Genomic DNA, 14,209 nt, shown 5'->3' on the forward strand with positions numbered 1-14,209 from the left:
CACAAGGTTATCAATTTCATCAATATCAATTAAGATATTTGCTTTTCATTTGTTAATTAAAGAAGTTGATCAGTGTTTGGTTTCACATGATTTATTTTATATGTTTGTAACTAATTAATTAGACATATCTGAATATTGGGAGTGGAGTAGTTTGTGGGTTCGTTACTTTCCTGCCCAGTAGAAAGGTTTATCGAGATAGTCTTCATTTATGTTATTATGTTCAAGAAAGCATACATTAAAATCCTATTTCAGTATTATATAATACTGAACTTATTATATAACTTATATATATATATATATATAACTTATTCTCCAAACCATTAGTAGCATTACTTAGTATTTGCACTGATGCTGTTGTCTTGAATTGTTCTCACTGTTTTCTAGCTGAAGAGATAAAAAAACTGCGGAAACAATTGGATGAACTCCAAAAGGAAAATGGGAGATACATCGAACTACTGAAAGCCAATGATATTTGCCTGTATGATGATCCTACGATCCACTGGAAGGGGAATCTCAAAAATGCAAAGGTCTCAGTTGTTATTCCTAGTGATCAAGTTCAAAAGAACATTATCGTCTATTCAAATGGGAGTCAACCCAATGGAAATAACCAGGGAGCATCTGTCCAGGGAATAACATTTAATGTTGGTCATAATTTACAAAAGCAAACAGCCAATGTTGTTCCAGTCCAGAGAACTTGCAACCTAGTGACTCCTGTGACAATTTCTGGTATTTACCCTGCAGAAAACAAACCACGGTCTCAGAGTACAGTTTCTCCACTGGCATCCACTCAGGTGGTTCCAGCAGGAAACACTCTTGAACTTTCCATCACAGAAAATGAGCAAGGTGTGCTTGCTACTACCAGCTCACAGAATGCTTCTCAATCCGGAACAGATCAGAGCCTACAGTGTTCTTCAGGTAATGCACTGGAGAATGGTCAAAGTCTCCCCAAAAGTAAAAATGATGAAGGTGGCTCAAAGTCAACAAAGAAAACAGTTGTACAGGGAATCAGCCTTCCTTCTAGTGCCTCCATGGAAGCTGAGAAAGTTCAACACATAAATGCAACCAGCTCAAAAACACCTAATTCTAGGAATGAATTTCAGGAAAACTCTGTAATTTCAACTACTGGCACAGCTGTTGTGCCATCTGTGAGACTGTCTGCTGCAGATAGTTTTTCCTCTGTAAATGTTCTCAAAAGTACAAACTTAATAAGTAGTGCTGACATGCCCGTGACTTCTGCAGCAGAAGGAATGAAGGCTGTAACGGTAATAAGCACTCTGCCTGCCAGTCCCCTGGAGAACTGCTGGTCTTTTTCAGGTTCTACAGGTGTTGTCCCTTCAGACTTGAAAAATATGAGTAGCCTTACACGGATGCCTTCAGCTGGAAACACACAGACCACATGGACAACTTTGCAGCTAGCAGGAAATACTGTCCAGCCACTAAGCCAAACACCATCCAGTATAATGACTGCACTGCTAAGTGAGCCAGTTAATGGGGCTAGTGCTGTATCTCCTGCTCACAGCAGACCTTTGACAACGAGCATTAGTTTGAATACTTCCCTGCCTATAGATGGGCAGGCAGCTGAACAGATTGTAGTTACCTTGCCCTCATGCCCATCCCTACCTATGCAGCCATTAATCAGCCAACCACAGGTTAAAACTCAGGCTGCAGGAAGTATCCTTCCATTAAATTCAACTATGCAGGTAATTCAGATGGCTCAGCCAGTTGTGTCAGCTGTGACAGGAGCACCAGCGAACCAGAATGTCATCATTCTCCAGCCTCCAAACACTGCTCCGTGTCCTCCAATTGTAAGAGCAGAAGTTCCTAGCCAAAATGTCAGTCAACAAATTGTAATTATTCAAGCTGCTAGTCAGAATCCTCTTCCTCTCCTCTCTGCTCAGCCTTCTGCTTCTCTCAGAGTTCCTGTGAATGGGACAATGGCAGTTGCAAACTCCAACACCTCTGTACAAAATGCCCATCTTCCACAGACTTTTGGAGGAAAACACCTGGTCCATATATTACCAAGGCCATCATCTTTGCCAACTTCTAGCTCTACGCAAACATTTTCAGTTACAATGTCAAATCAACAGCATCCCCAAACAATCTCATTAAACGGGCAGCTTTTTGCATTGCAGCCTGTGATGTCTTCATCTGGAGCTTCAAGTCAAGCCCCTATGCAAATTATTCAACCCACCACCAGCGAAGATCCAAATACCAATGTTGCTCTCAATACATTTGGTGCTTTAGCTAACCTCAATCAGAGCATATCACAAATGGCTGGACAAAGCTGCTTACACTTGTCTCTCAGCCACCCTACCAATCCCACAACTGTCCATAATCAGATTACCACAGTTAACTGTGTGTCATTGCCAGCTTCAGTGCCCCCCTCAGTGCCTCTGGACGGTTCAGTATTAACTAGTGCATCTAATTCAACAAATGTTTCCCCCAAAAAAGCTGCTGCTGGTTTTCTGTCCAATACAAAATCAAAAAGGACGAACAAAAAGCAGAGTACAAAAAAACACCTCACTACCAACATTAAAGTTTCCTGTGCAGCAATTCCTTGTAACGATGCAGGTAAGACAGACAGTGCTCCTGTAGAAGCCGTGGCAAAGCATTCAAAGGGTGAGGAGTTGTCTGAGAACATTCCAGCAGTGTCACAATCTTTAGCCATGTTGCAGGTGACTGGTGCAAGTATTTCTCCTTCCAAAGAAGCTGAGTGCTCAGAGCAAACAGTGGGATCCTGCCCTGTACCAGAGACAACTTTGGCAGAGCTGCCGGCCCCTTTGCCATTGCAGCTTGCGGTGTCCGAACGCTTGGCACTGGTCCCACCAACTGCCAGGGATGCTGCTCCTCTCCTGCCGGTGCGTCAGTCTCAGAGCAACCCACTGACCAGCTCAGCCTCATCAGAGTCTTCCTCCCGCTGTGAGCCCTCTGGCACCTTAACATCCTCTCAAACTGAAGCACATGGGACAAGTTCTCAGGTTTCTGGGGCATCGGCAGTGGAGAGCAGCACAGCATGTCAGACTTCCACTGCAGGTCAGACTTCCACTGCAGGAACAACTTCAGAATCCTGCAACGTTCCGCAGGGTTCTTCAGTTGTCATGCAAGATGTGGACTTGTTGGAAGGGCAAGGTCTGACCAAAATGCTGTCTGATCTCACGAAAGAAAGAACAGCTGTGGAAAAAAGCTCTTCTTTTGCTGTTCAAGGGGAGCATTCTAATTTTCCCATGGAAAACTCTAAATCGGGCAAATCAACATTTGATTCCACTGAGAAGCAGGAACTCTTGTTAATGAACACAGAAGGTGATGCACTCTCCCAGCATCACACCTGCGTTTCTGATCAGGAAGTGGTTAGTGCTGCCCTCATTGCCAGCAGGCAGGCAGACTCCCCGATGTCAACCAGTTCTGGTAGCAGCCGGGGCTTCTCTGTGGCATCGATGTTACCCGATACCACCAGAGAAGATGTGACTAGCAACACGTCAACCAGTACGTGCAACAACTGCACATTTTCAGAACAACCCGACATAGTTGCTCTTGCAGCAAGAGCTATTTTTGACCAGGAAAGCCTTGAGAAAAGTGGAGGAGGAATGCAAGTTAACATGAGGGATGCCATACCTAAGTCAACTGAGGTTGCAACTCTGGAGAGAGAGCAACAGACTTTTAAAGCTCTACCAGTGAAAGAAAGCAATGCAGGGCCATTAGAAACAGCGTCAAACAAATTCAGTGCTCAGGATGCAGTACAAACAAACGTTGGTAGGCAAGTTGAAAAACCAAGCTGTTCTGTAGGAGGTGTGGAAACCTCCAACTCTTCTTTGCAGATTTCAGCTTCCCAGTCACCGAGCATAACCAGTTTAAGTGTGAATAACCTGATACACCAGAGCCGCATTGTCCATCCCCTTGTGAGTTGCTCAAGTTTATCCCAGCCTTCAGAGCCAGCAAGCATTCCTGCAACTGTGGGTCTCTCTCTTCCATCTAGTTCATATGTCAACCCATCTCCAAGACCAGCTATGATGAGTGAGTATGCTCAGGAACAACTGAATGCTATTAGGGCAAACTCCATGCAAGCTCCTCAGCTGCAGGAATCACGATTAAAGCAGCAAAATCACGAAGGTCGCAAAGACTCTGCCAAGCGGGCTGTGCAGGATGACCTCCTCCTTTCTACAGCAAAGAGACAAAAGCAGTGCCAGACAGCACCTCTAAGGCTTGAAGGGATGGCACTGATGAATCGAACACCAGAGAGTATTGCTGATCAAACACAGATGCTGGTCGGTCAGATGCCTTCTAATTCATCAAGTTCGGTGGCATCCTTGAGCAATCAGGGGCACACAGATGGCCTCAATAGGCTATTCCCATCAAACAGCAACTTTGTAACACCAGCTTTGAGACAAACTGAAGTTCAGTGTAACTCCCAGCCATCAATTTCAGAGCAGCAAGGCTCAGCAGGGCAGCATTTGCAGCCAATTCAGCATGTTCCTGCTCAAGGCATATCTCACCTTCACAATAATCATCCCTACTTAAAGCAGCAGCAGGCTGGACAATTAAGAGAAAGGCACCACTTGTATCAGCTGCAGCACCACGTCACTCATGGGGAAAACTCAGTCCACTCTCAACCCCATGGTGTCCACCAGCAGCGAACAATACAGCAGGAAGTGCAAATGCAAAAGAAAAGAAATCTCATCCAGGGAACCCAAGCCCCACAACTTTCTTTACAGCAGAAACACCATGGAAGTGATCAAACACGGCAGAAAGGTGGTCAGCCTCATCCTCACCACCAGCAAATGCAGCAGCAGATGCAGCAGCACTTTGGAGCTTCCCAGCCTGAAAAGAACTGTGAAAATCCTGCAACAAGCAGAAACCATCATAACCACCCTCAGAGCCATATAAATCAGGACATTATGCATCAACAGCAGCAAGATGTTAGCAGCAGGCAGCAAGGTTCAGCTTCCGAGCATGTATCAGGGCACAATCCCATGCAGAGGCTGATGACCTCCAGGGGTTTAGAGCCGCAAATGGTATCCCAGGCAAGTATTGTAACTAGGCCGTCAGACATGACCTGCACCCCTCATAGGCAGGAGAGAAACAGAGTTTCCAGCTACTCTGCTGAGGCACTTATCGGGAAGACGCCCTCTAATTCAGAGCAGAGAATAGGAATCTCTCTTCAAGGCCCTAGAGTTTCTGACCAGCTTGAAATGAGAAGCTATATTGATGCTTCTAGAAATAAAGGGTTGGTTATTCACAATATGCAGGGCCGTATATCCATTGATCATACGGTTGGCTCAGATGTACAACGGCTTTCTGATTGCCAGACATTTAAGCCAGCAGGACCCAACCAACAACCTGCAGGCAATTTTGATGTGCAGGCCTCAAGAAACAGTGAAATTGGTAATTCTGTGTCGTCCCTCAGGGGCATGCAATCGCAAGCTTTTCGAATTGGTCAGAATACTGGGCCACCCGTAGAAAGACAGAAGAGATTGCCTTACCAGCCAGTACAAGGTATTCCAACAGGAAATTCCCTTCCATCAAGGGAAAATGAAAACACGTGCCACCAAAGTTTTATGCAGAGTTTACTTGCCCCTAACCTTGGCGATCAAGTCAGTGGAAGCCAGCGATCGATCCCAGAACATCCAAGGAATACGCAGTGTGGTGCGTCCTCCACGATTGAGTACAGCTGTCCCCCAGCCCGGGAGAGTGTCCACATCCGGAGAGATGGCGATGGTCAGAACAGGGAAAGCTGTGACATGTCTATCAATACAATTAACACCAGGAACAGCTCTTTAACTATTCCCTTCTCAACTTCATCTTCCTCAGGAGATATTCAGGGTCGAAATACAAGCCCAAACATTTCTGTACAAAAGTCCAATCCCATGAGGATGACAGATAGTCATGGAACGAAGAGCCACATGAATACACCTGTTTCCAGCAACATGCATGGGGTTGTGAGGCCAACTCACCCTCACCCTGCAGTTTCTCATGGAAATGGCGAACAAGGGCAGCCTTCTGTTCGTCAGCCAAATTCTTCAGTTACTCAGCGCTCGAGGCATCCTCTACAAGATAATAACGGCTCTAAAATACGGCAGCCTGAAAGGAATCGATCTGGAAATCAAAGACACGGGAATGTCTTTGACCCTAGCCTTCCCCACCTGCCCCTGTCTACCAGCAGCAGTATGATCCTTGGGCGCCAGCAGTCTGCTATAGAAAAGAGAGGAAGCATTGTTCGCTTCATGTCTGATGGCCCTCAAGTGTCCAATGACAATGCAGCCTCTGACCAACATACACTTTCTCAGAACTTTGGATTCCCTTTTATCCCAGAGGGTGGCATGAATCCACCCATAAATGCCAACACGTCCTTCATTCCCCCTGTTACTCAACCTAGTGCCACTCGAACACCAGCCCTAATTCCCGTCGATCCCCAAAATACGCTGCCATCCTTCTACCCGCCTTACTCTCCTGCTCACCCCACTCTTTCCAATGACATTTCTATCCCTTACTTTCCCAACCAAATGTTTCCTAATCCGAGCACAGAGAAGCCAAGTAGTGGAGGTTTGAACAATCGATTTGGATCTATCTTGTCTCCTCCCCGGCCTGTTGGTTTTGCTCAGCCAAGTTTTCCTTTGCTTCCGGATATGCCACCAATGCACATGACCAATACGTCACACTTATCCAATTTTAACTTGACGTCTTTGTTTCCAGAAATAGCCACTGCTCTTCCTCCAGATGGTTCAGCAATGTCGCCTTTGCTTTCCATTGCAAACACATCTGCTTCCGATTCTTCCAAGCAGCCCTCAAACCGACCTGCCCACAATATAAGCCATATTCTAGGTCATGACTGCAGTTCAGCTGTATGAAGACTGACAGACTGACTTCTAGTCTGATGAGTTGTTCATATATTTAAGAAAAAGAAAGTGGATCTTACCGGCATCCCTGAAGAGACCAGTCGTGGCATCACTGTTTATTTGCCTAAATGTATGTATATGGGTACCTTCCATATCTATATACACACCTTTCTATCCACCTTACTAACTTTAAAGCACCAGTGCCTATAGCAATGCTGACTTGCAAGTAAACGGTAAGAATGCAACTTTAGAGCTGTGCAAATACTGATTGTTGATTTTACAACAATCAAGACTGATGTCTGATTGCCACTCTCAGTAGTACTTGGATGTAAAGAAAGAGGTGGGAATATCCAAACAGGACACAGGAAAACAAGTGCTACAGGTTTCATTTTACTTATGATGTGTTTACCTGAAACTAAAGGTGAACTTCAAGTGGCTTAGGTTTTTCTTTTTCCTTTGTAAAATATTTTGGGAGCCTCATAACAAGACAAGTCTCTGCTAATCTGGCGTTAATTGATAAAGGCATTTGTTGTGCAGCTTTTGTCTGTTTGAAGCTTGTTGCATCCACATGACTTAAGGCTAACTTGACCTGGCAAAAATTGCCATATGTTTCCATGGCCAGAAATTAAAAATACTGTTCCAGAAAATTGAAATTTCTTTAATGCATGACTTTCTATTTCAAAGAAGAATTTGTTTGGATCTTGTTTAATGATAGCATCTGTTGCTGCTCAACTTGGCCAACATTTTAATGTAACTTAGTACTCCTACTGGAGTACCGTGGGGACAGCAGTCCTGTTTGTTGCCATTTCATTGCTCATATGCTGCAAATTACCTCAGGGTGGTTTTGTACCTTGTTTAGCACCTTCTTAATGTCTTCTTTTCCCCCTCCTCCCCCCTCCTTTTCTTTGGCCCATGCTCAGCCACCAGCTTACTGGTTTCTGTGAGTGACAGCCCCCTGTTGTAATGGTCAGCACACGGGAGCAGCACTGAGCCCATGGCATCCCACAGAATCCATGGGGATCGTGGGCATCTGCTTACTGTTGCTGGCAGCATTGGGGCCTAATATAATATCAGTACTTTGCACTTGAAAGCACCTTTTGTCTAAACCCATGTTGTTGTGGGTGAAGGGAGAATGTGAATTTGTCAAGATTGAAAAGTTGTATGCCAGGAAGATGTGATGTGAGCATCACAAGGAAGGGGGACTTTCTGTGTGTGTGTGAGGGACAGAGCATGTGTGTGTACTAGCTGAGACACCAGTATGCTTTCACAGATTTTGATCCCATTTCTTTTAAAGGAAAGGGAAGAAATAAGTAACTTTTATTTATTTAATGGCTCTGTGGTGATTTTTTTTGGACAGAAATATGTTTTAAGTTCTTGGAAATACCATTCCAGATTATATTCTCCAGTTTTCTTGTAAGCAATCCTCCTGTACCAAGCTGACACAGCTGCAGGGGAGTGTAAGCTTCAAACACTTTGGTATCTCTACATCACACTAGCGCTCCTGGGACCTCCGACAGCTTCATTCCCAGTGTCCCTGCTCCTGTGTCCCTGTGTGAGATGTGGCAGGGGCAGGTTCCCTGTTTTGTTTTTGTTTGTTTTCTGAGTAATTGTTTTATTTTGTTTTCCTGAAGGGCAGAAAGGAAGACACTTTATCTTGAATCATAGAATCATAAAATAGCTCAGGTTGGAAAAGACCTTCAAGATCACCAAATCCAACCACAACCTAACCGTACTACCCTAACAACCCTCCGCTACGTCATGTCCCTGAGCACCACATCCATACAGTTTTTAAACACATCCAGGGATGGTGACTCAACCTCCTCCCTGGGGAGCCTATTCCAGTGCTTAACAACTCTTTCTGTAAAGAAGTTTTTCCTGATGTCCAACCTAAACTTCCCTTCGTGCAACTTGAGGCTATTTCCCCTCGTCCTGTCACCTGTCACCAGTGAGAAGAGACCAACCCCACTCTCACTGTAAGCACCTTTCAGGTATTGGAAGAGAACAGTAAAGTTTCCCCTCAGCCTCCTGTTCCCCAGACTAAACAGCCCCAGTTTTTTCAGTCTCTTCTCATAGGGCACATTCTCCAAGCCCTTCACAAGCCTCGTTGCCCTTCTTTGGACCTGCTCTGGCATCTCGATGTCCTTTCTGTATTGAGGTGCCCAAAAGTGAACTCGGTACTCGAGGTGAGGCCTCACCAGTGCTGAGTACAGGGGCAGGATGTCTTCCCTATTCCTGCTCACCACTCCATTCCTGATACAAGTCAGGATGCCATTGGCCTTCTTGGCCCCCTGGACACACTGCTGGCTCATATTCAATACTCATAATACTCATATTGAAGAATAGGAGCGCCAAAGAGGTAGCTGAAAGTTTATTCATAGCTAGACTGCCAAAGCCCCATTTTTGCCATGTCTTTTTTTTTCTGTGCTTTTTTGCTTCAGGAAAGAAAAGAAGAAGCTTTAGCATAATACAGAATTGGGCTGTCTGTAGTTAGCTGATAATGTCTCCATTCTTGTAACCTGGGTTCTTGTGTTTTCCCACAAAGCCAAGTAAAATTGTTCTGTTTCAAATGGGGTGTCACCACCTAATTCAGATGGGGCTTATCTTTAGGACACTAAATGTAAGTGGTGCTTCATTTTTTTTTTTTTATTTAGAGCAAATATTTGATGGAATATTTATTTCACTTCAAAGCAAGCCTGCTTTACTTCCAAACAGCAGTGAATGCAGTTGCATTAACAATGACCACCAATCCTTGACAATGACTGAGAAAAATGTGACTCTGACTTTTGTCTGGTCTGACAATTGGGTCATGCTAGTCTCCCTGATGCTGTAGATCCCAAATGGGGCACCATGAAGGAGCACAAGGATTTCCATAATGCTGAATGGCTCCAACGGGGTTATGGATGATTGTGTCAGAAGGACTGAATCAGCAGTTGCATGTTGTATTATGTGGTCTTCTGTACAGAGGAATGTAGAAGAGCCATTCTTACTCCTCACTGCATTGGTTCCCTTTGCTGGGAAGGCTCCAGCACTTTGGGTTGTTTGTCAAAGCTGCAGGGAGCCTGTAAGGTTGCATGGATATATTTATTCCTTCAGATTGGTTTCACTATAAATTTCACTGGTATTGTATTAAGGTAAATGTGATCCTAAGTATTCACAACAGAACACATTGGAAGTGTTGGCTTTTTGTATTTATTTTTTATGTTGTAAATCAATTTTTGAACAGTCAGTAAGTTTTATAGTCTCCTTTTCTGTTTACAAAAGTGACCAAAAAGCAATTGTGCTCATAGGATACCTTTAGTGCAGGCAGTTACCATACAGTCATTTTAGTGATGCAAAGACTGTGTGATTTTGCAGGAACTACACAGTTGTGAGGTGTATGGCTCAAAATTTATTACCACATGACCATTATCCTCCAGAGGAATGTACTTTATATTGTTTTTATGGGGTGTGGTAGTTCCTATGTAATCGCCGTGCCTCTCTGGACTTTTTATGGAAACTACCAAGATCAGGATGGAGACCACTCCATTACCCCAACTGAATAGGACAGTTTCTGTTGAAGTTCAACCATAGGCCAGTGTGAGTCTTTTTATATGCCATAAATGATGCTAAGTATTCTCAATGGCATTTGTTTAGGATAAAAGGAAATGTAGGAAGACCTAGCTGCAAGAGATTCACATGAAGGCATTTGTTCAAATTCTATTATTTATTCACCAGTTCTATTCTCATTGCTGACTGGCATTTAAATCAATTAATTAAAAGAAAAATTGGCTCTAGTATGTAGGCTGTCTCGTGGCATTGTTCACAGTTCAAGATTGTCTTTGCTGAGCCTGGCCAGGTTCCCCAGTTTGGGGTGATTGTGCTTTTACCAGATTGTTTCTCACATGTTGGTGCTCTTGAACAGCTGATGGAATGGGTATTTTGCATTAGGAGAAGGAGTGAGATGCTAGGTACTTTCTGTTGGTTTTTAATTATGGAATTGCTTTTGTTTTCTTCTTCACTGTAAACTAATTACCCCTGCCTCTGCATTCTACAAGTAGAACCACTTTTTTTTTTTTTGCAAAATTCTATAATTCCAACAAGAATTCCTCGTCAACTTAAAGTTTCTATTAACAGGTATCATTTCATTACTTCTCTTCTCCCATCCATCTACTGTACTCAGAGGTACTCACACAGCCCTGCTCAGAAACCTGTGCTGCCCTCTGCTTCTGGATGGCCAAACATAGTCAGATACTATTTGATGTCAGATGCAGATGGAGAGATGCGATCATGCCCTATTTCCCGCACAGCTTTAATGCTTGTCACTTCAATAATAATCCCACCTTGACTTGGAAAGAAAGAATAGAACTGAATTTATTCATATTGAAATGATCAAATTTGTGTTGTTGGGTTTTTTTGTGTGTTTGCTTTTGAATAGAGCGGTGTAAGCAGCTCCATCCATTTTCATCAGCCAGTCTGCATTTATTTCTGCTCCTTTTCCTTTCTGCCCAGTCCAGCAGTGCTGGCAGCTCCCCGGCTGAGCACACATAGGTGGAGGATGGCACTGTCAACCCTGCACTGCCTCTGCTGTCCTTACAGTACAGCTGAGAGTTAAAGCACCCACACTTTACCTCCACATGTTGTACTGATAGCGAATTATTCTGTGAATGGTGAAAGACTTCCAGAAATGTTTGGTCGTGATGATAAAGAACCATCTTCTCTTTGCTGACAGTCCTCACTTGGTTACACAAAAGCCATTCTTAAGTTGCAAGATAATTTCTGAAAAGCTGCATATTCTTCTTTAAAGTTGCTGACCCTTACCTTAGCAGCAAATATTTACATTACAGAAAGCATTTCCTGCTTTCTAATCAAACTGCATTTTTACAAGCAGGTTTCAAGTCTGCAATACGCTTCAATACGCTTTGTTGTTTCAGCAATCACAAATGCAAAACAAGACAGCAATAGGCTGTCCCCACGTTCCTGCCTGCTCACTGTGAGAAGGAAAGCAGAGATGGATTTTGCCACAGGAGATTATTCAGAGATGCTGTTGCCCTCCACAATGTAAATTATTTATATTCAGCCCCGAATCATCTGCTGTGCTCCTGTTTTATACAGCTGTAAGTTACTTGGATACAGCCCCAGTGGAAAGCCCTTCTTATTTTGTAATGAAGAAAGGAAATCTGCAGTAGAAGAATATAATGAACGAGGAGGAACATCGTCTTGCAATTGTAAATAAGATCTTGTTCTGTTTATTTTGACATCTTTTTACAAATGTGTCGTATTCAGGTGTAAATATCTCAACCCACGACCTTGTTCAGAGCTCTGAGATTTCTATTGTTATATGTAATACTTTGTTTAATAGTTGTAATAATTATTTGTATAGATATGAACACAATAGTATTTTATTAAAAAAAGGAAAATGTTCTTCAGAGTCTGTGTTCTGTTGAGTACAGCTTCTTTCCCCCTGTGAAAGAAAAGGGAGGTGTGGGGCTCTCAATATATAAAACTGAAGAATCATAGAACGGCTTGGGATGGAAGGGACCTCAAAGGTCATCAAGCTCCAAGCCCCCTGGTGCAGGCAGGCAGGGCCGCCAACTTCCACATTTAATACTGGACCAGGCTGCCCATCCAACCTGGCTTCGAATACCTCCAGGGATGGAACCTCCTGCCTCTTTCAAGAGGAGAAACTGCAGCTTTCCAGAGGCTGAGAAATGACTCCACTCTGCATCCCGCACCGCTCCTGCAGATCCCAGTTCCAGCACAGCAACACGGTGCTGAGGCCATGGGCCTCAGCAGGCAGGGGACATGTGAGCAATGCAGCATCTGTCAGCAGAAACATTAGTATCCATTCCTAACTGAAGTCATATCTGTAATATAAATACAAATGAAGCTGATTCACGCTGCTTCCCCCCACCATTACCCAAAGTCACCTGACTCAGTGACAGCACTGCATGGCTTTTCTCACTCAGGTTGAGGGCAAGGCAGATGCAGCACTAGGGAAGGAGGTAAAAACACCAGTTAGATTAAGCCCAGTGTTAGCACTCCTGCTTACAAAAAAACAGCAAGTACGTCTCTCATGACCTGGGAAATAACTGCAACTATTTAGTGGCCAATTGCTGAAATCTGTATCTGTGCACGCAGGGTTTCCACACCATACAAAGGGCAGCCCTTACTTCCACTACGCTCCTCAGCCCCCAGCAAGTCATGTAAGCTCACAGAGGGAGAAAACAAATGGGAAAGGATGCAGCAGGAAACTGAACTGTTTGTTCTCCTTTTCAGGAGCAGGTTGTACTGAATGTAGGAGGGATGAGCACATGCTGGGGAAGCAGGGACCATGCCACCAGCCCAGCACAGCCAAGCCAGAGGCACCTCTGCCAGCACACGGCTGGGCTGAGCCTTGCAGTGCCAAGAGAAACCAGACAGGTTAAAGCCAAGAGGAATTCTTCAACACTGCTCCATCAGCAGGAGGCTCGAAAGCAGCAAGATGATGATTCCAGCTCTGCCTCCATCCATTTCTCCTTACTTTTAATTCTCTCACTTGTTCTTCTGCTTGTTCTGTGCCAGTCTCCCACTCCACTAGTGCTGTGCCATGCACAAACTGTGCGGTTCTGCTCAGCACAGTGAGCCCATCTGCTGCTCTCCTACCTCCTACACTGCCCCTGCCTGCTGCTGCTCAACATTACCGCTCCTTCTCACGTTCACACACAGAGGAGATCTCCAGCTTCTCGATTAGAAACAAATACAGGCTTGGAACAAGCTCCAAGAGTGAGCAGACATGGAGAAGGAATATTTTTCATTAAAACATTGGATAGCTGTAACATATCCAGACAAAGCCTGAGACACACAGGGTCTTCTTCAGTCAGGCAAGTAAATGATACTGCTGGTACTTTCTGATGCATCCTTGACTTCTGCGCAAAGAAGAGGAGCTGCTGCTCTTTCTTCACAGCCACACACAGGTTAAGGGTAGCTCTGCAAGGCAAAAGCCCATCTTGCACCAGGCTGAGCAGGACTGAACACAGCACAGTGAGCGAGCAGGGCTTTGGATTCAAGCCTACAAACTCCAGGATCCTGGCAGCTTGCTGAGAGAAAAAGGTTTGTAATGGGATGTTGTCTCCCTTGCCACTTCTGCATCTCACAGCCTGTGGAAGGCAGCATCTGCCAGTTCCTGTAAGTGACTGCACCTAGCAGAAACAGTGCAAGGCCCCTGATGAGGGCTCCATCAGAAGCTTTCTCTCCTGCTGTTGCCTCTCCAGTCCTGCCCCCCAGAGGACTGTCCCACTTGCTCTCTAGCTCACTTCACTGCCAAGTGACACAACTGTCACCCTCCCAGCAGATCCACCGCCGCAGCTCCTCATACAGCCCCCAGGTGCCTCCATGCAGCCCTGTTTCAGCCTTCTGCTCCT

At 44.7% G+C, this 14,209-nt stretch overlaps 1 protein-coding gene across 1 annotated transcript in view; it reads left to right on the forward strand.

The window, feature by feature from the left end:
* Positions 1-12,230, forward strand: part of USF3 (upstream transcription factor family member 3) — a 28,893-nt gene extending 16,663 nt beyond the window's left edge. The window contains exon 6 of the mRNA XM_085236322.1: positions 385-12,230. Within this exon, the coding sequence (XP_085092448.1) occupies positions 385-6,842 (6,458 nt within the window). The 3' untranslated portion in view covers positions 6,843-12,230. The remainder of the gene's footprint in view (positions 1-384) is intronic.
* Positions 12,231-14,209: the final 1,979 nt, after the last annotated feature.

The sequence above is a fragment of the Meleagris gallopavo genome, chromosome 1 (assembly GCF_905368555.1).
Source record: "Meleagris gallopavo chromosome 1, MGAL_WU_HG_1.1, whole genome shotgun sequence".
In the NCBI taxonomy this organism is placed as follows: Eukaryota; Metazoa; Chordata; class Aves; order Galliformes; family Phasianidae; genus Meleagris; species Meleagris gallopavo.